This window comes from Puma concolor, chromosome A1 (genome assembly GCF_028749965.1).
Source record: "Puma concolor isolate L17-30 chromosome A1, mPumCon1.1.hap2, whole genome shotgun sequence".
Classification (NCBI taxonomy): Eukaryota; Metazoa; Chordata; class Mammalia; order Carnivora; family Felidae; genus Puma; species Puma concolor.
Genome location: NC_141667.1, coordinates 19,679 through 46,771, shown reverse-complemented (window position 1 = coordinate 46,771; position 27,093 = coordinate 19,679). Strand labels below are relative to the sequence as shown.

The 27,093-nt window shown below is 47.0% G+C and overlaps 1 protein-coding gene across 3 annotated transcripts in view; it reads right to left on the bottom strand.

Annotated features, from left to right (window-relative positions):
* PLEKHG4B (pleckstrin homology and RhoGEF domain containing G4B) overlaps positions 1-25,939 on the bottom strand; it is an 82,578-nt gene extending 56,639 nt beyond the window's left edge. For 2 of the 3 annotated variants that reach the window (XM_086674866.1, XM_086674875.1), the window contains exons 1-2: positions 25,430-25,580; positions 3,269-3,466 (exon numbers count right to left, since the gene is read on the bottom strand). In XM_086674866.1, coding sequence (XP_086530992.1) covers positions 3,269-3,466; positions 25,430-25,468 — 237 coding nt within the window. In that variant the 5' untranslated portion in view covers positions 25,469-25,580. Of the gene's footprint in view, positions 1-3,268; positions 3,467-25,429; positions 25,581-25,903 lie in introns of those variants that run through there. The other variant, XM_086674861.1, reaches the window with a different exon arrangement.
* Between the last annotated feature and the right edge of the window lie 1,154 nt (positions 25,940-27,093).

The following is a 27,093-nucleotide window of genomic DNA, read 5'->3' as shown; positions in this document are numbered from 1 at the left end:
TGCCCATTAGTGAAAGGGAGAAATCAGGTGTTCAGACATATCCTAAGTAATATGGGGTCTGTTTATCTATTTGCTTTTCCCATTATGATTATGTTTACTCCTTCTAATTCCCTCAGTTTGTGCACCAAACATTTCAGGCTATGTTGTTAGGTGTTTACAGACTGTTGCATATTCCTGGTTGTTACCAGTATTATTACTCAATGATCTGCCTTAGCCTTGATAATGCATTCTGCCTTTTACTATATTTAATTTTTTATGATGATTGCTACACCAGTTATCTTTGGCTGGAATTTTGCTGGGCTACCATTTAAAAACTTTGTTTTCATCCAGTTATTATATATGTTGTGCTTTTTATTCCTGTGCCTTTGTTTTGTTTGTTCCCTCCTTTTCTGGCTTCCATTTGATTTCATCTTCTTTATTGGAATCCCCTGCTCCTGCTCCCCCCACCCCCATCAAGCAAACCATTCTATTTCTATATCTTTCTGATTGCCTTTAACTTCTGCAGATAGTTTTTGAGCCAAACTGTGATGAAAGAAAGTCATAAATAAGCTGATGAGTCACTTTGAACATTTCCTGTATCTACAGAGGGATGGAAGAATGGTGGTCATTGAAACCTTAGGAATACAACAAAAAATTAGTATGATTAGTAATGTTCTTCAAGTCACATACTTCGACCACAGCAAGTAAATAAAAACTGCATTGATCTATATTAACTACGATATGTTTATATGCATAGGTGTGGAGATAAGTTCATTTTCTCCTATGTCATACAGATGATCGAATTTTATTTTCTTTATTCAAAAGTAAAAAGCAATATAAAGATGCAAATAGCAAGGTTATCCCTAAATTTCATTTTGTGCTTATTAAATTGTATACTTGTAAATATGTATTGATACTAAAGAGTAGTAATATTCACATGGCTTTTTCAGAAAATAAGCAATTTTGTAAATGGGAAGGCAGATGACTTATGATTAAAATGAAAGGAAAAGGAAACACAACAGAAGAAAGAAGGTGAAACATTAGGTCAAAATACCTTCTCAAAACACACCTTTGAAAGGGGACAGGCGTTTCTGTTCCCTGTGCTGCTGTTTACCTCTGTTTCTTATCAATCAATACCCTTTAAGTGTGCAAAAGATACACAATCACAAAGGAAAAAATCCTCTGTGTAGACAACTTCACACAAAGAATCAAATGTAGGATATCATTGGTCATTTCTCTACTGTGGTCATTCTAGCTAAAAGACATTCAAAGAATTTAATAAATCAAAGTAGTCCAGTGGTAGTTTTTTTTAAAAGCCCTACTTCAATATCAATGGAATAATAAAAGGCACTGATTAATAAAGATCTTACTTTTTAAGATATTTGTACTTTTTTTTTTTTTTTTAAATTTTTTTTTTCAACGTTTATTTATTTTTTTGGGGACAGAGAGAGACAGAGCATGAACGGGGGAGGGGCAGAGAGAGAGGGAGACACAGAATCGGAAACAGACTCCAGGCTCTGAGCCATCAGCCCAGAGCCTGACGCGGGGCTCGAACTCACGGACCGCGAGATCGTGACCTGGCTGAAGTCGGACGCTTAACCGACTGCGCCACCCAGGCGCCCCTGTACTTTTTAATATCAAATGTACTTTTATACGATTGAGCCATGAATCTCTATAGCAGCTCACTGCAATATACCCACAAATTGTCTGCCATTAATTTTAAGATTGCCTCAAAAATAACCTACAATAAAATAACCCAAGACACTTCTCCCCTAAATTGATCTACAGATTTAAAGCAATCTTAATCAGGGGCGCCTGGGTGGCGCAGTCGGTTAAGCGCCCGACTTCAGCCAGGTCACGATCTCGCGGTCCGTGAGTTCGAGCCCCGCGTCAGGCTCTGGGCTGATGGCTCAGAGCCTGGAGCCTGTTTCTGATTCTGTGTCTCCCTCTCTCTCTGACCCTCCCCCGTTCATGCTCTGTCTCTCTCTGTCCCAAAAATAAATAAACGTTGAAAAAAAAAATAAAAAAAATAAAGCAATCTTAATCAAAACTCCTAGTATGATTTTTATAAATTAACAGATTCTAAATTTTTTATAGATATGCAAAGACACTAGAATAACTAAACAATTTTGAAAAAGAAGAACAAAGTGGGAGGCCTTATACCAGCTGATTTCAGGATTCACTCTAAAGGTTCAGTAATCAAAACCATGTTACTGGAGGAAAGAGAGATCAGGGGAACAAAACAGAGTCTAGGAACAGATTCACACTTGTACTGACAATTCACTTTCAACAATGTTGCCTGGGTGAGTCAATGAAAAGACGGTGGTCTTTTCAACAAATGGTGCTGGAACCATTGGATAGATAAGACATGCAAAGACAAACAAATTTGAAGTTTACCTCACATCATATACAGAAATTTAACTCAAAATGGATCTTAGGCATAAAACTGAAGTCATTAGGAGACGGAGGTTGGAAGTGGCCCAGCAATCACACTTCTAGCTATTTACCCAAGAAAACATAAGCCCACACAGATCTTGTATGCAGATGTTCGTGGTAACTTCATACATAATATTCTAAACTGGAAGCAACCTAAATGTCTATGAATCTATGAATGAGTAAACAAATTGCAGTGTATTCCATACAATAGAATACCACTCAGGAAAAAAAAAAGCACCTAAGAAATTTATTAACCTGGGCTTGAAGACTAGTCAAAGTTCACTGGGGATACCTGTGGACAGAATGGATACCTGTGGACAGAGTGGGCTCTACAGCTGGCAGGTCTGAGAGGCCTGTTTCTGGAACACAAAGCCCTAGTTCATTCATCATTTGTGACTATGGAGAAAAGGAGCCAGAAGTCAGAGGAAAGGAGCTGAGCCAGTAACCTTATGGACCCCAAACCTGGAGTGGACTGCGAAGATCTCTCCATTTTATGCGATTAAACTCTATGAAAAATGGCTGAGATTAATCTCGCAGCTTCCTTTCAGAAAGAAAACAACAAATGCTCACTTGAATTATTTCTGCTTTAATTACTAGTTTAATTCCATGTTTTCCTTTGCCCCCATCACTGGTATAATTCCCCAGATCTAGAATTTCATGTGCTCAGTTGAAATATTTTCCAGGTACCAAGTAACACTTTGCCTGTCTCTTCCATACAGTCAAGGACAGGGAGGCATTATCTGAAGGAGAGGGTCTCCCAGGTTTCCTTCTGCAGGGAAAACCATCACACAGGCCCTGTCCCCTGAGGGGAGGGTCTCACACAGGTTTTGGCCCCTGCAGGGCAGGTACTCACACAGGCTTCCTGCTGCAGGTATTGTAGGACCTTCTTGGCTGGAATGAGGAAGTCAGTGAGGCAGCGCAGCCCATCCCCACCGTGGAGCCTCTCAGCCACACTGAACAGCTGCCAGAGCACCGTGGCTGCCGTGGCCTCAAAAGGTGGGTAGAGGGAAGACAGTGTGTTCTGGATATAGGTGTCAAGGGATTCCAGATCCTGAAATGCAAGAGAGCATCGGGTAATTTAAGACATCAATGAAGACAGGTGCAGAGGAGAGTTTCACTGGCTGGTTATGTAAGGGTCCCCTTTACAGGCTCTGTCTTATGTCTGGGTATGTGGCTTGTCTTTGTGGGAAGGTGCAGGCAAACCCTCAGCATAGTGGGGAGTTCCTCTTGGAGCAGTCTGCTGGTCCTTCACATTGTCACACTGAGGAAGTGCCCATGGCTGCATTAGGTACACCTGACCCCTGAGCCTATGAGGGGAACCCTAACTAACACTTTAAGTGAGGTTGTTGCTGCTGTCACCGGAGGCACAATCAAGTTCCACCCCATTAAATTCTGAAATGTGCACCTGAAATGCTACATTTGAGGGTTATCTGTGGAGCGTCTGGAATTTCTCAGGGGGCCTTCCCTTTCCATGGTACTCCTGGGTCTGAAGGGAATGGGGGAGGCCCCTGTGACAAGGACAGAGCTCGTTCACATGTAATTTAATACTCAGAAAAGTTTACCTATAGTAAATACATTTTAACTGTACTGATAATGTTTAAAAGATTAAAAAAAAAAAACCATTATGGCATCCTTTATCAAAATCACAGAAATACACCCACTCAGTCATTCTGAAAACAGTATCATTGGTACCTGATTTCTTCTTCATATTTTGATAGAACAAGCTTTTATGTAAAGACAGAATACTTTTAGTTTAAAAGATGTTTAAAGTTATTTTTAGATGTAGCATTTCCTGAGGAAATACCACAAGGTTCATTTGTTTGGAAAAGAAATGCAAGGCTACAAATAACAGTTAAAAGTCAAAGAGGTTAAAATTGTGAAATCGATTTTAAAGGGACAACAGTTACATCTGACACTCCTCTGAACAGTTCATGCTACAGGAAACTGAAAATAAAATAGTGAATCCTCTGAGCCTAGAGTGGATAAGGACGCAGGCCATCTGTCCTGACTGAAAGGCCAAGTCTCACAGCGAGCAGGGAGGTGAGCGCTGCAGTGAGTTCAGCTTCTAGAAACTCCCACCACCATGTCGGTGTGGTGAGGCATTGATTAGATATCCTCTGGAGCTCCTACACTCACAGAGGCCTCCTCGTGTCTGTTTGTTCCCCTTCCTCCATATACCTGGCTCTTCCCACCAGACAGGGTCACTCACTCAGTAGGAATTATCTAAATACTAATTTCATCCAGAAAATACCAAGATGGTCAGTCTGATGTCTAAAAACTCAAATCATACCTGAGCTACCAGTGAATATCCAGCCCATAAGAAAAATGGAGGTGGTCTTGAGCCAGGGGCAGGAATCATGCCCTAGACGTCATGTACCTCACAGAGATCTGAAGCAAATGCTTAATTGTGATACAAGAAACTGGTAAAGGTGGAAGGGGCATGTCTTTAATGATCTATTTTGGAGGAAGTAAAATGCAAACTTTGGACCCTCCCAAGGAGAGATGTCCTCCTGCTGCCCAGATACCCAAGTCCAGGCCCACTTCTCCTCCAGACTCGCAGATGCATCCTCATTCTTGTGTCCAGCTGTGGTTAGTAGCCTCCCAGCGGGTCTCCTGGCCTCCACCCCACCTACTCATCCCTTGAAAACTGCCCAAAGTGAGGAGGAGAGGGCCGATACTTGCTGAGATCTCTGGGATCTCACAGCATCCCCGGCCCCTTCTCTGCCTTTTGATTCCTGTCATGACTGAGCCAAGCCCCAACACTTGGTCTAGAGGGCACCTCTTCCACCAGCTTCCACTCCCTGGGTGCCATCCCCCCCAAATCCTGATCCAGGCAAGAGCCGCCCAAGAAAAGCTGTTTACCTGCCCAGAGGCCATCTCCCAGGTCGAGTAAGTTAAGGAAGTCTTGGGCAAGCCAGAGGGAACACATCCTCTAGCCTCTTCTTGGCTACTGTGTCCCGAATAACTGCCCATACAGCAGCTTCCTGGCTGTCATCTGCCTCTCTGGGTGCTTGATGACCAGGAACAACCAAAGCACGATGGTGCACACAGGGCCACTGTCTCACGAGCTCCCCAATCACTTTGCAGATGGTGCCTGATCTTGCTCTTGGGAAGAGAGGCTCTGATGAATAAGCAGACTGTACGACCAGGGATAGACACAGCCTGAAGGGCCATCCCAGGCACAACACTGTGGCATGTGCACAGTACAAGCCAACCATTCCCACTTGCATACAATTCTCACAATTTAGTATTTTCAAGACCCACAAATTATAAGAGGGGGAGGCAGACATATATGACCTTGAGAGCAGAGGCAGAAATTATCACAACAGATGCAAATTACCTTAATATATTCAATTCAGCTTAAGAGAACATGTAACAATATAATATATCTTAGAAAGATTTCCATAAGAAATGTTTAAAGGGGACATTGTCTTTGGTATGTTAAAAGATGAAGTTCAAACATCTGGAATATTTACTCTGCATAGTATTTTCTTCCATGATGTTTAGTGGAATGATATGTGTGTTACAGTTGAGTGTGTGTGTGAAGGAAAACGTGTGTGCAGAGATGGGTGTGTGTGTGAGGGAAAGTATGTGTGAGAGAGAAAGTTATGTGTGAGGGAAAGTGTGTCTGTGTGGGGGAAAGTGTGTGTGAGAGATAAAGTGTGTGTGAAGAGTGTGTGTGTGTGAGGGAAAGTGTATGAGGAAAGTATTTGTGAGAGAGAAAGTGTGTGTGAGGGAAAGTGTTTATGAGAGGGAAAGCGTGTGTCAGGTAAAATGTGTGTGTGTGGGAAAGTGTCTGTGAGTCAAAGTGCGTGAGGAAAAGTATGTGTGAAGAAGAGTGTATGTGAGAACGAAAGTGTGTGTGAGGCGGTAATGTGTGTGTGAGAGGGAAAGTGTATGTGAGGAAAAGTGTGTGTGAGAAAAAGTGTGCGTGAGGGAAGGTGTGTGTGTGGGAAAGTGTATTTGTCAGGGAAAGTGTGTGTGAGAGAAAATTGTGTGTGAAAGAAAGTGTGTGAGAGGGAAAGTGTGTGAAGGAAAGTGCGTGTGAGAGAAAAAGTGTGTGGGAGGGAAAGTGTGTATGTGAGAGGGAAAGTGTGTGTGAGGGAGTGTAAGTGAGACAGAAAGTATGTGTGAGGAAAAGTGTGTGTGTGGAAAGTGTATGTGTCAGGGTAAGTGTGTACATGAGAGGGAAAGTGTGTGAGGGAAAGTGTATGTGAGAGAGAATGTATGTGTGAAAGAAAGTGTGTGTGAGAGAAAATTATGTGAGAGGGAAAGTGTGTGTGAGAGGGAAAGTGTATGTGAGAGAACATGTATGTGAAGGAAAGCGTGTGTTTGGGAAAGTGTACGTGTCAGGGAAAGTGTGTGTGAGAGAAAATTGTGTGTGAGAGAAAGTGTGTATGTGAGAAGGAAAGTGTGTGAGGGAAAGTTTATGTGAGAGAAAAAGTGTGCGTGAGAGAGGGAAAGTGTGTATGTGAGAGGGGAAAGTGTATGTGAGAGAGAACGTATGTGTGAAGGGAAGTGTGTGTGTGGGAAAGTGTATGTGTTGGGGAAAGTGTGTGTGAGAGAAAATTGTGTGTGAGGGAAAGTGTGTATGCGAGAGGGAAAGCACATGAGAGCAAATGTATGTGAGAAAGTGTGTATGAAAGGGAAAGCGTGTGAGGGAAAGTGTGTGTTGAGGGAAAGTGAATGTGAGAGGGAAAGTGTGTATGTGAGGAAAAGTGTGTGAATGCCAGTGTGTGAAGGCATCTGAAGGTGCGTGTGGGGGTAGAGCCATAGTGAGCCAAGAGAAATATTGGGGGCAAATCCTTAGAACAGTTCCTCCGCCTCTGGGTGCCCAGGAAGAGAAGGGAGTAGCCTCAGGGTCAGGGAGAATGTCTATGCAGGCACCTGTCATCAGTTCGGCCTGTGCCCGCTCTCTCTGCAAGGTGTGACTCGCCCATTCACCCACTCTGGCACGCCATCAGGATGTGCAGAAATAGGAGGGAAGAGAGCAGACCAAGGCAGATGTCATCACTTTGTCGATGGTTGATTTCTTCTCCTTATGTAGCTCCGGATTCCCGTTTCAGCCGAGGGCTAACTTCAAAACTAGGACCTTTGCCTGTGTACTTGATCCTAAACCTACCTGTGGCTTAGGATGTGATTTTCTGCAGATGTACGTTAGTGGATTGGTGACACAATACTAGTATAAAGCACTTAATCACCATTTTGCTGAACTATGAATCAGTGTGTTGTTATTTGCATTTTAACAAAAACTGTTCACGTCTGGAGAAAGATTTTAGGGCTTTACTCTTCAGTGAAGGACTTTAGGTAAAACTTCATTGAAAGGAGGGTGAATTTTAAAATCTATACCCTTGTCTCTCACAATGCCTGCACATTCCATGACTAGGCATGTTCCTCCTGGCACCTAGTGCACAGGCCAGTGACCTGGCCTCAGCATACAGCCCCGCCCTGCAACTCTCCAGGCCTCACACGCGCTGAAGATGAGAAGACTGAAGCTGGGCATCCACAGGCCCATCTGTGCCCACCCTGTGCAGGGGGGGTGGGGCAGTCTCAGGGACACCGGCAAGACACCTGGCCGCTTGGTTCTGAAACACGAACCAGCTGGAAATGGCATGCTTCATCCGCCAGGGGGCAGGTAACGTGCTAAATGTCAAAGCCAAGGTAATGTCTTCTCATTTCAAGGACTGTGCTGAGCTAAACAAGACCAGCCGATGAATAAGGCAAGGAAACAGCAGGGGCACCCCATCCAGGGCCTGGCAGGCCGGAGGGACTGGGCTGAGGCTGGCCTGACAAAGGCTGCCCACCAGTGCTCACATTTTCACTCAAATGTAACACCCCCAAAGATGACTGAAGGCACAGAGTTGTGGGGCAGTTGTTGGCAGGGTGGGTAGGCCTGGACATCAGGATCCTTTTATCTGCCCAGAGAGTCTGCAGGGGCTTACTGTGGGGACCACTCCTGTCTCTTAGGAAAGGGCACCCCAAGATGAGAGACTGCTAGGTAGCTAGGTTTCCGAGCAGCAGGGCATAAACTGTGCTCCCAGACCTCCACCCCACCCTTCCTGCACAGTCATAAGCTGGTGGCTGACCCCCCTCGTGTCCCAACAGGGATAGAAAGTACAAGAACATCAAAGACTTCAGCACAGCCACATCGGAGACACCTTCCTTGCAGCTACTCCCAATGACCAAAGGAAGCTGCTGCCCAAATCTACATTTGGGCCCCTGTATGCGGGGGACAGTAGGGCGTGTATAGGAGGACAGGATTGCAGGACACCTGGGATGAGGTCTCAGGTGGGGTTAGGAGAGGACTAAGCAGCTGCAGTAAGGCAATACCAGCCTCTCCACCTGCCATTAGCCAGGCTGGGGGCTTCTCTGGGACTCAGTTATGCCGTCTCATTCTGAAAATTGCCAGGGCACGGATGTTGGTGCAAAGAGAACAAAGGCTGGGGGCATCATCCACGAGGCAAGGCTGGGTGTGTGGCTGGCGTGGGGGCAGTGCACACAAAAGCCCCTCATCTGGTGTGGGAGCTCATCTTATCCTGCAGCCCCATGACCAGCTCCTAGTGATACCCCAGATGCTGTAGCCCGGGGTAGGGGCGTAGAGAGTGGGGTACAGAGGGGTGCCACTCACCCAGGCACTTCTACCCAGAAGGTCAGGGCAGCCTTTAAATTTACCACTATGGCCTCTGCCTCTAGTCGGATTTTATAAACAAAAGTCAGGATGTACAAGTAGCAGCAGGCACCCACTATGGGACACCAGAGCTGTTCCTACAGCCCGCCTTCAAACAGGGGCCTAGGACAGGAGGGGCACCCGCGTCAGTCCTAGCCCTGCCCCACTTTCCATCAATAGCCACTTTCTCGGCCCTGTGGGGGCTGGGTGTGAAACCCACACTCCCCAGGAGGCTTGCTCTCAGTAGCCGACCTGGTTACAGTCTCTCAGACGCCCTTCCTGAAGGGCGCCGATGCTCATCTCTGTTTTCCTGTGTGTACAGACCCAGGAATCACTTTTGAGTCAAAGAAAACATGTCTAGAAAGCCTAGCCCCCTGTGCTGGCCTGACGTGCCAGCCTGCCTCCATCTGGTCTGTCTACACCTCCACGTGGGTCAGCATCTCAGGCTGACTCTCCACCCGGCCCCACTGCTGACTCCAGCCACCACCTGTGGGCCCTTCCTGGGCCCAGGCAGCTATGTCTGACACCTGAGGGCTAGGCCTTCTCTCCCCGACCAGCACACTCCCCAGGCTCTGACCCCTGGGCCACGGCAGTTCACTTCACAGCTTCCTCAGACATTCCTCCACCTTCCCAACTGAGGCGAGTCTTCTTTCTCAAGCTCAGAGCTGCCTACTTAGCACTTAGCTGCCTTCTAGTTGTGCATCTCCAAAACCGGGGTCTGCTTCTGGGCTGCGCACCATGTGACCCTTTCCTCGCACATTCGTGGTGTTGGATTACATCGTGACATGTCTAGAGGATCTTTAGAAGGGAGAGGCAGGGAAATATTTGGCCAAATGTTCACCACAAATATGTCTGGGCTCTAAAATCCCACTTCGTTTATGGAGGAAAGATCCCTCTGAGGAACACTGGGCCTCCATAATGCTGGACAGGGGAAATGCCCGTCCGCATTTCAGTAAGGTACTGAACTGACAAAAAACAGAGCAATCTTTCTGTGGCGAGCTGTTTTTCACAGAATCCCCGCCTCCCTGGGGAGGATGGCATGTCCCTGTCCATCGGCATCAGGCGCGGCCACATGACAAAGAAACGTGGCAGCAGTGGCCGATGCGGGTTCTGACAGAGACTTTGTGAGGCAGCACGTGCTCCGATACACTACCTTTCCCTCTGCCACAAGATGGGCAACACCCCAGAGAAGCTGTTCCATGAGCCTGGACCCCAGAGTAAAACTGACGTGATGACCATGATGGGCACGTAGCATGAACCGGTCATCACGGTGCTGATGACTGAGATGTGGGGGGCATTGGTTATGTGGCATAACCTGCATATCGTGACTGACACTCCCTAGGACCTGGAACACAGACCCAGGGGACACCCCAACTCAGGGCCTTTACCTCCCCATGGCAGCCACAGCACACACCTTGGCATGGGTTACCACCTCTACCTAGGAGCCCTCTTGGATTGGTGTCCTGTAATGCACCTGGAGGGACTGAGCTGCCTGCAGACACGTCAGTGCGTCCTGAGCTGGAGTTGGTTCTGAGAGGCTTCCCAGGGAGACCACGCCCCACAGGGTAGAATGAGGAGCAGGACCTCGGGACTCTGTCTCCACCCTGTTGGCATGGTGCCTCCAGCAGGGGAGGTGCATGTGGCATATCTCAATCTCAGCTGTATCTCCAGGAGTGTTCCAAAAGCATCTCAGATCTGAGCATCATTATCCACAGCCTCTGCTTTGTCTAGGCGTCAATATTTTCTAGTCTTCAGGGAGAAAAGAAAACCAAACAAAAAAAAGGAGAATGCCAAACAAAATCACTATTTCAGGGTTCAAGCTTCAGGGTTGCACCTTATGCAACTGGCCCAGGAGGTGAATCCAGGAAAGAGTAATTCCAAACACAACCCTGAAATGTCTTTTCTGAATTTACACACACCTTACCAAACAAACATGAAACACACAGTTGCCTGACTTCAGCAATTCTGAAGCTGGTGTTCACATTACAGTGGATTGTGGGTGCTGGGGATTGTTGACAATGGAAATCCGTCTACAGGGCTAAACAGCCGGATGGCGGCAGTCTCTGCCGGCCGGCGTGTTGGGACGGCTCCCCTTTGTAATTCTATGCTCAGAACTATGCTCAGACCGCTGCCAGGCTGGCTGCAGTGCCCCTCCCTTTCTTTCCTCCCCTCAGATGCCCAGTCACCTGCAGCAAGAACCTTCCAGGTGGCTTCTGCTCCACCAACTTCTTTTTAAAACTGATTCTATGTTCTTCCTTCTCATCCAGCTTCCCAGACTAACGCAGTGTAAGAACTTGCTGACATGGAATTGGCAGGTGTCATCAGTAAAAGCCTGTTCTGAAAGAGGAAGCCTGGCAGATCCTCCCTCCCACCCCTGCCCACTGTGCCACCAACTGGGGCAGCTGTGCGTGCCTCTAGGTCCCTGCCTGTGTCAGATATGGGCCAGACCTGTGCTCCCTGCTTGCTTTCTACTTTGGGCCATGGTGTCCTCAACTGTTAGCTGGGAGGAGCTCTCAGGTGGCTGAGGACCGAGGGCAGGGACCTCAGGAGAGGGCCTGGCCCATGACACCTGTGTGTTCAACAGGGCCTGCCAGGGGCTCTCTCCCTGAGGATGAGCCACAGGCAGCTGCGTCCTCCCCTGTTGACACATGCCCTTCAGCCCTCCAGCTGGAATGTGCGCAGCTCAGAAGCTAGAGTCCTGTTTTCAACATGATCCCTTTTCTGTTCCAGGAGGATCTCAGTCTCCATTTTAATCATGTTGCGAGGCACCTGCTTTCCTATCTAGGGCTTGACATTAAACAGTCACAAATAGAACCAATCCTATGTGAGAAAACAAATATATAAACATGACTTCTCAAATGTTTCTCCAACCAATCCTCCCCAGATAGGACACTGAGTCAGCAGCAGGACAATGGAGGTGTCATGGCCCCCCAGCTGCTGGGCTATTGCCCCCTCGGGCCCTCTTCCACGAGTTGCCTCTGAACCAGGGCACAGGAGTGCTGAGCACCTTGGCTCCCAGGCACCCAGCAGGGCTTTGACACACCTGCTTGCTGTGTGGCTGCCAAACCTCCCCAGTGTAAAGCCAGAACTGGTAAACGAGACGGCACTTCACAGTTTACACCATGTTTGCACATGTGACTCCCATGATGGGCAGAGCCACCCAGTCCTGCAAGTCTATGTTAATTATGCACTTTTGTCACTAGGCATTCCATCCTACCTATGGGCGCCTGATGTCAGAATCTGCCTAGAACCGAGGAGGTTTTATCTTCCAGGGAATCTCACTCAACCAGATACACTCAGAATCTTCCACTGGGTGTTCTTTGGAAAAGCTGCCTCTTCATCCTCTAACCACCAGCTGGAGCATCCAGGATTTCACCTGGAGGTGTGGGGACATCCTGGCGCCACCCTACCTCCTCTGTCCCTGCTGGTCTCTATGCAACACTCAGGGGTCAGCAAACCATGACCCCAGTGGTCGGAAAAAAAACCAAAAGAATACTAATTCAGACATGTGGAAACTATATGACATTCACATGTCAGTGCCCATATTGGAAGTTTTATTGGAACACAGACACCCTCATTCCATGCATTGCCCATGGCTGCTTCTGTGCTACAAAGGCAGAGCTGAGAATGGTCCTTCAAAGCCTTGAGGCTTACTGTCTGGCCCTTCGTAGAAAGTTTGCTGACCCCACTCTTAAGGAAGGAAGTCCTGCAAGGCAGCCAAGGGGCATGAGTGGGTGGATGAAGGGGCAGCCCCCACCCTCCTTCCCTGTCTGCTGCCCCATGAGTTGCATGGACTCTGGCTCCAGAACAGCTACATTTCTCGATGAAGATGCTGGATGAGTGAGGGTTTGGTTGACACCACCATTTCTGATTCAACACCCAAGTGTTCCAACTAATTGTCAGTGATTTCGTTCATGAACAGCTTTATTCCATGTGTGCTTTGAGAGCAGCAGTCAATGTGATTGACTGTGATTGAGGGTGGTACCCAGCGGCTCTGTCTCTAGGGGTGTTATTAATTTCTTCTCAACATCGAATGCATTAATGCATCGAATGCATTAAAAAAGCAGTCATTTAAGGTCCTCATTATCCTTCTTTGCATTTAGTAGCCTAATATACAACGAGGACACTCCCAAACTAGGGAGCTGTGAAAGTCTTGGAATGCACCTTTCATGCCAGCATCTAGTAGGTGACTACGAGTGCACACGGGAAGCTCAAGCACCGTCCCTGCCACGGGTCACATGTTCACTTGGTCACTACCAGGACAGAGGCAACCGCAAACACAAGGTCCCAGAGCAAGGCCTGCCCTGGCTTGGGAAGCCCATCACGCCAGCAGCAACCAGGGAGTGACCCTGCTCTGCTGCTCACCTGCTAGTCCTGCAGTAATTGCACAAACAGACACGGTCCTGCCTTCAGCATAGAGAGGAAGCAAACCTACCAGAGAAGCAGAAAGAAGGGTGGGCAGGAGGGAGACAGGGCTGGCAGGATGAGAAACAGACCCCCGGAAGGGACGGAGGTGCCCCTGTGGACGTGCCGGTAAAGAGGGGCTGTCGCTGGCCAGGTGGTGAGCTGCATCCTGGGGCCCAAGGCAAGAGCAGGTTCAGGGGACACCACCTGTAAACATCACCCGGGGTTCTACACTGACTGTGGCATAGCACAAAGTCCCCAAGACTTCTGCATATCTAGTTTCTTCGTTCGTAAAACAGGAAGAATACCATGAATCTACTTCAATCATTCCACAAAGGTAAGAACATATTTCATCTTAAAAGAACATTGAAGCTTTCTACTTTTTAATACAGAATGCAAACTGACAACGAAGTGTTGGTTCTTGAGACATTTTGACTGAATTTAGCTCTTTGAAGGTGCCTGATAGAAAGTGTGCAAGAGCGACAATCACCTCAATCAATGCAGATTGGCTCCCTCATGCTGAAATGTGACTTCAGCTGCAAGAAAGAGTTTTGTTCACTCTAACTGTGGCAAGACCAGAAAATATTATGCCAACCTGAAAATGTCCCTCAGTCCTAATTACTATACCAAACCTGACTTTCCCACATTGAGTCCTGCATCGAGCCCTTGATCCACAGCAGAGCTCGAGGGAGCTATGCACAACGCACATGCAGACAGGCCCGAACCCCTATTTGCAGTTCTTTAGGGGAGTGACTGATCATAACCATTCTTTCCCACCTAACTTACCCGGAAAACCCTTTGGCAGGAAACCAAAGTGCACTTGAAATGTGTCAGCCCGACCAGATGTGTGGCTCTTCATGTATAAAGAGAAAAACAGATTTCTTCCCTCCAAGTTTTGTGTTGTCCTTTTGTTTTCACATTACTGTTAAGCTGCGTGAAAGAAACCACCTGCAAACCACAGTAAGTTCCCTTTTGTCTGAGTCCAGCTGCTTTGCCAGCATCTGCCTGGCATCTGTCTTTAGGTAGCACACCTGGCCTCCCCACACCTTTCCACGCGCATTTCCAGCAGAGAAACAAGTACTCTTGAGGGAGGATTGAAGCTAATTTGTCTGAGTTGTACATGTGATAGCAGACTCCACCTCTGTCACGAATCACGTGTGTTTCTTATACTTTCCGATTATATTCCAATACAAGTACAGGACGAGCAGGCACAAACATGGTAGGTGGGAGTGTGACATTGTGTATTTGCACCAGTAGTTTAAAAATGCTACCCTAGGGGCGCCTGGGTGGCACAGTCAGGTTAAGCGTCCGACTTCAGCCAGGTCACGATCTCGCGGTCCGTGAGTTCGAGCCCCGCGTCGGGCTCTGGGCTGATGGCTCAGAGCCTGGAGCCTGTTTCCGATTCTGTGTCTCCCTCTCTCTCTGCCCCTTGCCCGTTCATGCTCTGTTTCTCTCTGTCCCAAAAATAAATAAACGTTGGGAAAAAAAAAATTAAAAAAAAAAATGCTACCCTAACATCTCCCCCAAAGCATCCTGTGAGCAGGGGCCCAGCCACAGCTGTGATGAAAGTTGGGCATCAGCCTGATTTGGGCTCTTCAAAACGGGAGCACAGGCATCCTAGAAAAGTCTCTCTCAGATGGTCAGTGTTTCTCAGCTTGATTATGACTTGAAGGTAGCTGGCACCTGGCTACCCAAAATCATTTCACTTTAACCATGAATGAGAAGGCTCTAATGTGGTGTTAATGGAAAACCACAGATATATTTTTAAGTTACAAATGATGCCTGTACTTTCCCTGAAGGACTTTGTGACGTAGACAATCTTTAGTCTGAGTGGGACAGGTGCTGACTGCTGACACCGGGCTGAGGCTGTTCGGGAATTGGTGCTGGGTCTGGGCTGAAGCACCTTTGCCTGTCCCAGAAGGAGAGTGGAACGAAGGCTTCAAGTTTGAAAGTTCTGGCTAGGAAGGCTTCATAGGGACATATGATGAGGCCATACTGATGTGCAGGAAGGCAAGGTAACTGGGAGTTTGGTTAAGTACAATTTAAGGATTTTTAGGGGCAAATGTGAATTCTGTATACATGATAAGAACAACAAAGAAGTCATTCTAATGAGAAACCTGTGATGGATGCACTTGGAGTACTAAATCACACTTCTCACTGTCTCCCTGACTCAGGAAGTCACCACTGAGCTGGCCCACAAAGCTCAGTGGCCCCAGGCAAAGTCATGTCTGGCAAGTATGGCTCTACGTGACGTGAACAGGTCCCTGAGGTTTCCCACATGGGTGCCTGAGAGAGGGGTAGAGAAGGATACACTGGACAAGACAGTTGGGGATCTTGAGTCTAAGGATAAGGCTGGAGCCTGGAGCCCAAAACCACACTCAGAATGGGCACAGCAGGTGGCTTACCAACGTCTGGAATCCCGAACAGAGGGAGCCCTTGGAGCATGAGCGATGAATGCAGGACAGAGGGAAGGAGGTGCTGGTGCACACTGGGAAACCACTGACAAGAGGCGTGACTCCCAGCGGTGGCCTGGTCCAGCACACAGGAGCCTGGACCTGGGAAGGCCACAATGAGTATGCAGGTACACGAGGACACAGTGCATCCACACCTGCCGGTGGGGCGCCGGTTGGCTCCACACGGCAGTTCTGCTAGTGGCTTCTGTAGCCAAAACGTCTGCACAGTCTGGCTCAGAGGTACTCACGGTGGGACTGAGGGCACCCAGTCTATGATCAACCCCCACCCACAGTGGGGACCTACCCCCGTTGTTTAGAATGCTGTCGCCAGAAGGCAGGAGCACCCAAGTTAGGCTAGCAACCCTATCCGGCATTTCCCAGATTTTTCACCTATGGTCCTGGCATTACGTTTCTTTTCCCCTCAAAGCGATCCAATTTGGATAATAAGTGATGTGGCCATTGGTCCTGATCAATCAACCCCTTGTTTCTGCTGTCTCTTCCCTCCTTGTCTGTCCTCTTTCTCTCCCTCCCCCCCCCTTTTTTTTAGTGTTTATGCATTTATTTTGAGAGAGAGAGAGAGAGAGAGAGAGAGAGAGAGAGAGGTGCTCACAGAGGGTGTCTGGTTGGCTCACTTGGTGAAGTGTCCAACTCTTGGTTTCGGCTTAGGTCATGATCTCACGATTCATAAGTTTGAGCCTCAAGTTGGGCTCTGTGCTGCTGGTGCAAAGCCTGCTTGGGATTCTCTCTCTCTTCCTCTCTCTGCCCCTCCCCAATGCTCGCTCGTGCTCTCTTAAAAAAAAAAAAAAAAAAAAAAAAAAGATGCTCACAGAGGCACCCACTGTCCTCTCCACACTGAACACCATAGTGCATTCATTGATTACCTACCATGTGCTAAACACGGTGAAGGATACAAAGATTTATGTCCTGGCTGACAGCCAGCAGGGGCTGTAAGACAAGAAAACTGTAATGTTAAGGGGGAAGCAAGCACTGTTTGCGTGCCTGATTTTACACCCCACAATGGCAACATGATGGTTCTAGTGTCAGGCACTACCAAAATGTTTTACATGGATTAACCTCACATAGACCTTCTCCTATCGACTATTTTTCTCCAGTCAGTTACATTTTGAAGTCTTAAAAACTAGTTTCAAATTTCTGCAGATTTCCTACTCATTTCATATGTTTGCCTTTGACACAAACTTTTTTTCTTAAAAAGATCATTTCTCATTTCAAAACTTACTTTCTTAAGATATATCCTCGTACAATATAATGACATTTAAAAGCATAGTTGTAGGGGCACCTGAATGGCTCGGTTGAGTGTCCGTCTTTGGTTTAGTCATGATCTCGCAGTTCGTGAGTTAAAGCCTCACACTGGGCTTTCTGTCAGCACAGAACCTGCTTTGGATTCTCTGTCCCCCTCTCTCACTGCCCCTCCCTGGCTCACAGTGCATGAGCACTTTCTCTCAAAAATAAATAAACATTAAAAAAAAATAGAATATAAAAGCAGAGTTATAAAACTCATTCCAAATCTTACAACAAACCAACAAGCAAACAAACAAACTAGGAAACCAAATTTAGCAGCATTACTAAAAGTATTATTCACCATGACCAAGTGGAATTCATCCCAGGAATGCGAGTGTGGTTCAATAATCAATATAAAACATCACATCAATAAAACCAAGGAAAAAGTCTATGATCATCTTAAATGATACAGAAAAAGCAGTTTACAACATCCAACACCCTTTCATATCAAAATTTCCAGAAAACTAGGAGTAGAAAGGACCTTTTATCAACATGATAAAAGGCACTTATAAAATGCCACAGCTAACTTCAATGGTGAAATACTGAAAGCTTTTCCCTTAAGCTCAAAATCAAGCCAAGGATGCCCACTTTCCCTGTTGGTATGTAACACTGTTCTGGAAGTTCTAGCCTGAGCACTTAGGCAAGAAAAAGAAATTAAAGGCATATAAATTAGAAATAAAGAAGTAGAATGATCTCTGTTTATAGATGACACAATCCTATATATAGCAAAACCCAAAGAATCCACAAAAAACCTACCTAGAACTGATAAATGGGTTCAGCAAAGTTGCAGGGTACAAGACCGACATGCAAAAATCAGTTGTGTTTCTATACATTAGCAATGAACAATCCAAAAATGAAACTAAGAAAATAATTCCAGTATATAATAGCATCCAAAAGGAATAAAATGCCTAAGATACTTTTTTTTTCATTTTATTATTTTTTATTTTTTGCATCATTGATAAGTATGCTCTTTAATCCCTATTCCCTTTCACTCCATCCACTTCCCGTCTGGTAACCATTAGTTTGTTCTCTATAGTTAAGAGTCTGTTTCTTGGTTTCTCTCTTTCTCTTTTTTCCCTTTGCTCATTTGTTTTGTTTCTTAAATTCCACATGAGTGAGATCATATGGTATTTGTCTTTCTCCGACTTATTTTGCTTAGCATTATTCTCCTCGCTCCATGTCATTGCAAATGGCAAGATTTCATATTTTTTTTATGGCTGACTAATATTCCATTGTATATATATACTGCATCTTCTTTATCCATTCATCAATTGATGGACACTTGGGCTGCTTCCATAGTTTGGCTATTGTAGACAATGCTGCACATATCCTTTGAATTAATGTTTCCATTTCTGGGGGGTAAACAGCTAGTAGTGCAACTGCTGGGTCATAGGGTAGTTCCATTTTTAATTTTTTGAGGAAGCTCCATACTGTTTCCAGTGGCTTGCACCAGTTTGCATTCCCACCAACAGCGCAAGAGGGTTCCCTTTTTGTCCACATCCTCACCCACACTTGTTTTCTGTGTTGTTGGCTTGAGCCATTGACACGTGCAGGTGATATCTCACTGTGGTTTTGATCTACATTTCCCTAAGTGATGTTGAACATCAGTGTGTTGGCCATCTGCTGCTTCATTGTTAGTGTATAGAAGTGCAACAGATTTCTGTACATTGATTTTGTATCCTGTGACCTTACTGAATTCATTTATCAGTTCTAGTAGTTTTTTGGTGGGGTCTTCAGGGTTTCTGTATATAGCATAGCAGTTCTTCTGCAAATAATGAGAACGTTACATCTTCCTTATCACTTTGGATGCCTTTTATTTCTTTATGTTGTCTGATTGTTGTGGCTAGGACTTCCAGTGCTGCGCTGAATAACAGTGGTGAGTGTTGCCTAAGACGTATTTAACCAGGGAGATGAAAGACTTGAACACTGGAAGCTACAAAACAGTGTTGGGAGGAATTAAAGAAATGGGAAAACATCCCAGGTTTATGGATTGGAAGACTTAATACTGGTAAAATATTAATACTATTCAAATCAGTCTACAAACTCAATGCAATCTCTCTGAAAATTGCAATGACCTTTTCTCCCAGAAATGGAAAAGATAATCCTCAAATTCATATGGAATTTCACTGGGCCCTGAACAGCCAAAGCAATCCTGAACAAAGTTGGAGGACTCACACTTCCTGATTTCAAAACCCACTACAAAGCTACAGTTATCAAAACGGTGTGATTCTGGCATAAAGACAGACACACAGAACAACAGAAAAGGACTGAAGATCCAGAAATAAACCTGCACAATTATGGCCAGTTGACTTAACCTAGGTTTCAAGACTATTTAAGAAGGAGAAAATAATTTCTTCAACAAATGGTGCTGGAAAAAGTGGATGTCCCCATACAAAAGAATGAAGTTGGACCCTTACCTCACACCAAATACAAAAATTAACTAAAATGGATCTATGACCTAAATATAAACACTAAAATCAGAAAACTGTTAAAACATAGACGTAAATCTTCATGATCTTGCAGATGGCAATGATTTCTTAGATACGACACTAAAAGCACAAGCAACAACAGAAAAAAATATATAAACTGGACCTCATTAAAAATAAAAACTTTGGGGTACCTGGGTGGCTCAGTCGGTTAAGTCTCTGACTTCTGCTCAGGTCATCATCTCAAGGTTCATGGGTTTGAGCCCCACAATGGACTTTGTGCTGACAGCTCAGAGCCTGGAGTCTGCTTCGGACTCAGTGTCTCCTTCTCTCCCTCTGCCCCTCCCCTGCTCATTCTCTATCTCTCTTTCTCAAATAAGTAAACATCAAAATATTAAAAAAAAATAAAAACTTTGTGCATCAAAGGACACTATCAAGAAAGTAAAGGGACAACCAACAGATAGAACAAAATACTTGCAAACCATACACCTGATAAGAGTCTAATATCCAGAATATATAAAGAACTCTTAGAACACAATAACAAAAAGATAAAGAACCCAACTTAAAAATGGGCAAAGGACTTGAATAGACTTTTTTTTTCAACAAGCATGTAAGAAGTTCTCAACATCAGCAGTCATTAGGGCAATGCAAACCAAAACTACAATGAAATATCACTTCACAGTCATTAGGAGGACTATAATAATTAAAAAAAAAAAGAAAGTAACAACTGTTGGTAAGGCTGTGGAGAAATTGGAACTCTCATACATTACTGGTGGATATGTAAAATGGTTCAGCTACTGTTGAAAACTGTTCAGTGGTTCATCAAAAAGTTAAACACAGAATTACCATATGACCCTGAAATATACTCAAAGAAATGAAAATATCTTACACACAAAAACTTGTAAACACATGTTCATAGCAGCACTATTTGCAAAAGCCAAAGGGAGGAAACAGTATAAATGTCTATCAACAGATGAATGGATAAGCAAATTGTGGTATATCCATGCAGCAGAATATTATTCAGTCTTAAAAAGGAAGCAAATTTTGACATATGCTACAATATGGATAAAATCTTGAGGATTTTATACTAAGTTAAATAAGCCAATCACAAAAAGACAAATACTATAGAAGGTCCTTAGAGTAGTTACAACCATGAGGACAGAATGTAAAATGTCGGCAGGCAGGGGCTGGGGGTGGTGGCAGAACGGGAGCCACTGTTTAACAGTGACAGAGTTCCAGATTCACAGGATGGAGGGGTTGTGAGGACTAACAGTCAGTACATATAAATTGTATGTTATATGTATTTGACCATAAAAAAGACGCATACTATAGGATTCCACTTATACAAAATATTCAGAGTAGACAATTCCACAGAGAGAGAAATCAGACTAGTGGTTCCAGAGGATGGGAGAGGCTGGAACAGGGAGAAACTGTTACATGGGTGTGAGGTTTTACTTGGGGTATGGAGATGTTCTGGAACTAGGCAGAGGTAGTGGAATGCACAGCACTGGGAACGTACTAAATACCACTGAATTGTTTGCTCTGAAACAGTCTATGTGAATTTCACCTCAAACAAGTATTTAAAAAAATTAGTTCCAGAACTTTTCAGAATCTGTGCTAGTATCTGTTCTCATTTGTTGCTGTTGTTGCCCTACCCCACCAACTCTCCCATGTGCTTTCCTACTTAAATGTTGTACTTTAGGGAGAGATTACATTCTGCCTGCATCACTGGTCACCGAGATCCTCTGGGTTGTGGTCTCAGAAGGTCAGAGTCTCTGGACATGCAAATGTGTTCTCAATTTGAGAACTAAATGCTCACTCTGTTACCCAGTGTGGTGTGCTAGGCTGAATAAATCCCAGTTACGTTTTCTTTAGTCTTTCTGAATAAGCCATAGGGAAGGCTCCAGGACCCTTGATTTCAAGTGGAGTTCATGGCCTATTGATTTGTCACTTCCACAAGACGTTTTTTAAAAAAATAGACAATTATATTATTAAAATAATTATAATTGTAATTCCTCTTCTCGGTGATATCTTTGAGTGTCAACATACCTTGAAGATAACTTCATTGGATATTTTTCCTTAAGGGACTTCAAAAATAAAAGACAAAAAACCTTTTTTTCATCTCTTATTTTTAGGAAAATCTCTCTCCCTTTCTATCGTAGGATCCCAGAATAATAGCCAACGTTTATTGAGCACTTACTATATATCAGACACTGTTTTAAGCACATTATGATACTACTGTCATCCCTGTCCTAAAGATGGTAGGATGGAGGGGCCTGCCTGCCTGCCTGCTCACTCAGTGGGGAAACCAGGACTGGAGCTTGGCTGAACAGAATGCATCCCCAGTCACCGAGTCCTCTGCCATGGTGGCACACTGCCCTATGTCCCATCCTGGCAGGACACAGAGCCGGAGAGATCCCAGAGTCATTCTGCCCTCTTCACTCTCCAGGTGAGAACACCGGCCTGCGGCTAATTCTGGGTCAAAGCTGTCTACCAAACCGTGGTTCCTCTACTTGACAATGAAGGGGCGGGTCACCCTTCTCCTGGCTGTCCCTTCTGTTCATTTAAAGTTAACTCAGGCATTTCTTCTCTTCTGCTCCGTGCACCATTGTCCCCACCCCAAAACACACATGCAGAACACATTCATTACCTCGAATGGGGTCTTGTCAAGCCTTCCCTATAACTGTCTCGGACCTGCTTTGACCATTTGACACTTAGACAAGGTGTCCCAGACTCAACTGTAACCCAGCTGCTCCCTCTGAGGTGGTTGTTTTCATTCTCAAAAGTCCCAGGAAGTGATGTTAGCTTAGGTCAGGGGCGAAGCAGTAGACAGGAATCCCACAGGGTAGGCTCTGTATCTGTGTGGCCCACGGGAGGTTGGCGCTGGGCAGGGGAATCAAAATGGGCTTCAAAAGAGGGGGTGGGTAACCACCACGTGACAAACATTTGTAGAGCACCGACTTCAAGCCATGCACTATTATAAGCACCAGAGAAGCAAGTGAAATGAAGCAAAGTCGGTACTGCCTGGGGAGACAGGCGGTCAACAAAGGTGAGGCACAAGGTGAGGTTAGTTCAGACCCTCCCACGGAGGCCCTAGTACGGTGAAGCCAAGCAGGAAAGGCGCTGGGGGTGTGTGGCTGTGGAAGGGGTGCAGGCAGGATGACCAGGGGAGCTTTCTGAGGGTGACACCTACTGAGGCTGGGGGTCTCTGGGTCCAGGGCGACAGGCAGGTAACATTTCTGTGGGGCAGGTGCACATACTTGCCACCTCGCTGACTTGAACAACTCTAGTGCTGAATTTCAAATTAATTTATGTCCCAAACTGTTGTAGGCCTTAGATTTCATCCCTTTCTCGGGTTTAGAAACATCAGATGTTTTAAAGTCACGTAGAAGAAATTTACTGCAAAGTATCTTTTTTGTTGTTGTTTTTGTCTGGTTTTGGGGTTTGCTTGTTTTTGTGTTTTAAGTAGGCTTCACGCCCAGCATGGAGCCCAACACAGGGCTTGAACTCACAACCCTGAGCTGAGATCAAGAGTCAGACGCTCAACTAACTGAGCCACAATTTGATTTTATCAATTTTGGGGAAAATTCTGTAAGGTCAGATACTTGTCTAACAGTATCTGAAAGCTCTTCGAGAATTTGGGCCCAGGTGTGAACCGAGGCACCTAGAAACACCTGAAAATGTATCCCAGCTCTAAGGACAGAAGAAGCCTTCAACTTAGGAACATTCAGCTGAATGATGAGCTGGGTTACCTTTCAAGAAGCATCTGCATATTCATTTTTAAAGTAAACCGATATGGTGCTCTGAGGTAGGCAGGCTGTGATTATTCCTTTCAATGAACAGACTGAAGCTCAGAGAGGCCGAGCTACAAGGCCAAAGGGCAACAGCTAATAGAGGGCGGATGTGGGTGCACATCAAATCTCCAAGGTCCCGGGACTGCTCTCCAGGCTCCAGGCCAGGGTCCAGAGTCTCCTTCCCACCCCATAGGCACCTGCCCTCCCTGGCCCCTTGTAGGGTAGATGGTCATTATGGATGCCTTCTGCTCAGGGGACCCCAGGTTCTCAAGGTGCCCCAGGATCAACACATGCAGGCCAGGATTTGCCACCTCTCAGCCCACCCCCTCTGTACCCCCACCTCCTTCTCTTCATTCCCTGCCTCACTAGGTACACACCTACTGAGTGGCAGGCCCTGCCAGGGGTGCAGGGATACAGGAAAAGGAGCCCAGAGCTGACAAGGCAGGAGGGTAAATCCTGAGCAGGGGTGCACTGCTTCAGGGCACAGCTGTGTGGAGAGGAAAACCGCACTGCTTCAGGGCTGCTTCTCGGTGTAGAATGGGTGACTAGCAGGTTCTGAGTGATTTTTATTTTTGTTCAAACACAGAGAGAACGCACATTAGCTCTGTTTGGAAGGAGGGAGGGAGGCAGGCGGTGGCGTGTGAACTGGGCTTGAATTATTCTCACAAAAAAACGCTGAGATCTGGGAATCTGGGGTTTCCTGTGTTTGGCTGGGTGATACAACCAGTGAGCACACATCTCAGAGAGCCTGAGGGCAAATTCAGGGCCGACTTTATTTCCTTAGCCTGGCATTTTTGGGATGCTTTACAAGTAAGAAAGTACTCATGGGAGACCACCAAAGGATGACACAGACACAAGGGTCCGCGTTTCACAGAGGCCATTTCAGACAAGGCCCGCATGAATGGGATGAAACGATGAGGCCTGCCCTGGGTGCCACCGGTTAGCCGTCCTCTCGAGGCCCACCTGGACCATCCACTTGTCCCCCAAAGCACAGTGAGATCAAGACGTGGTGTCGCATCAGGATCAGGAGTGGGTTTGTTACCTCAGTGTCGGATGTCCGGCACACAACACAGACACGAGTCCCTCAGGAAGGGAAATGTGTTGCTGGTAACTATCTCAGAATTTGAGTGCATTTTTACTGAGAGCAAAAGGGACATCTGAAGTTCCTCCCAACCCAGAGGTCCCGTGAATCTGAAGCAGGTTCGGGGAGACGGAAAGCAGAATCTCACTTTGTCCACTTTGAAATCGCTCCGTGAAGCTGAGAAGCCCCCCCACCCCCAGCGCCCACAGCCGCCTAAAGCTCAGCCAGTTTAACACAGCAGATTCGTAAGCTATTAATTATGCACAGTTTCAACTGCATTTAACTTAATTTTTTAATTATATGTTTTAATTCTTAATTAGACACCTTAAAGTATCAACTAAACTTTTTAAGTCGAAGTAACAGGAGTAGAGTGTAATTATTACACCAAACACTCTGTAATCCAGCTTCACAGGAAAAAGGAGAGACAAACACAGCACACTTTCTGCATTTCGCACGAAGAAATACAAAGCCGTGTGTCTCACGCTTTTCCAAACCTGAAAGGCCCCTCTTGTTTTCCTCGACTACGTTCGTTACCGAACTCGACGGAGTTCCAACCGACAAATCAATCGGTATTTTCTTTAAGTACAACTTCTTTGTCTTTGAGCGCCCTGGTTGGCCGGTTCGCCCTCCGTGCCCAGCTAATAAAGAACGAGACTAGAGCCACCACCGCACAGGTGCTTTTAGGCACCCCCCCGCCCCCCCAGCACTCCCTTCAGAGCCTAGCCCTGCAGACCTGTCTCGAAAACCACATTTTTCTCAGAAATATTCATGAGGTTAAGGCGAAAGTTTGCTAAACTGATCTTTAAGTGACCGAAGAGTCAAAGCTTCCTCCCCCCCGGCAGCGGCGGCCCTCAGACCCCCCTCCCTGCCACCCACCGGCCGGACCCTACCTTGGTGCCGGAGCCTTTGTCGGCCGCGCTGAGAGCCATGGTGGCGCCGCCTTTGTCCCGACCTCGGAGGAAAACGTTCCCATAAAGGCCACTGTCCGGCGCGCGACTCTCCCGGCGCCCCGCCCGCCACGCCGGAGCCGGAGCCGGAGGCGCGAGTCGGGCGGACCCCTCCCCGCGGGGCGGACCCCCTCCCCTCCCCTCCCCTCCCCTCCCCGGAAAACCCCCCTCCTCTGCCTGGAGCAGACACCCCCCCTCCCCACCGCGGACCCCCTCCCCCTGCAGAGCCCCTCCCCGCGGGGCGGACCCCCTCCACCTGCGGAGCCCCTCCCCCTGCAGACACCCTCCGTACGAGGCGGACCCCGCACCCGGCAGACCCCCTCCCTGCGGGGCGGGCCCCCTTCCCTGGCCGACCCTCTCCACTCCGAGGGTGGCGGAGGGGCCGGGAGGCCTGCGGGGCTGGGGAGCCGCTCTCACCTCCCGCAGGCGGACCCAAGGCACAAGTGCCCTCACCTGGGCGGCAGTGGGGGCGGGGGCGCGGGGCTCCTCCCTCCGAAGCGGGTGGGAGTGGGGGTGGCGGGGCGTTTGCTTTTACTTTTGTTCTCACAAAGCCTCGGGACCTGGAATAGTGTTCTCAGACCAGTGGCTGCATCGGATTTCCCCCAGTGTAGACAGACTCGTACCTGATTTCCACTGGCATAGATGGACTAGCCTTCCCTTCCCGTCCAAGAGAACACATTGGCTGAGGGGATGCTCTCCCAGGGGAGCCGCATTGGAGTTGGGGGTGGGGGGTTGTCTCACACAAGAACCAGTCAGGTCTCTAACCCTGCATTGTGCCTTCACTGGAAACATGGGCACTGGTTCATCCCACCCAACGCAGGACAAATGTGCTCATTTAGGGATAAAGTTCAATTGTTCAGAGGAATGAGCAGCTTGGGAGGGAAAGGCTCCTGGCCACAGGTTCCAGAATAAAGAAAGGTAAGGAGGGCAGGGATGAGTTGCCCTCCCTCACCCATCACACTGGCCTTTTTGAATTCTTCTGATTGTCCCCTGCCTCAATCATCTTCTCTACCTCCTGGAACCTCCAGCCCTGTCTCAGTACTTGGGGACCTTTATCCCTAAAGCCCCCTAACCATCCCTGCCTCATCCTCCTCTCCCCTGCTCTCCTTGTGGGAGTCCTGCCCATGATGCTTCAGGAATAGGAGCCATGCTTTATTATTATTAGTATTATTTTAAACATTTATTCATTTATGAGAGCACAAGCAGGGGAGGGGCAGAGAGAGAGAGAGAGAGAGAGAGACAGACAGACATAGAATCCGAAGTAGGCTCCAGGCTCTGAGCTGTCAGCACAGAGCCCAATGCGGGGCTCCAACTCACGAGCTGTGAGATCACGACCTGAGCCTAAGTCGGACGCCCAACTGGCTGAGCCACCCAGGCGCCCCCTAGGGACCATGCTTTGTAAACCTGTGTGGTCCCAAAGCACCTGCCGGGACAGAGCTCTGGAGTGTTGACATGTCTCCAGAGCAGGCGACTTTGTCCCTGGTGAGCTCCTCCAGGATCCAGAAGCTGGCCTTAGGGGAGGTTGACAGTGCCCGGGATGCCTGGTCAGGGTGCAGCCCCAGAATCTCACTCTTACTGGAGGTTTTGGGGCCTATCTGTGAAGCTCA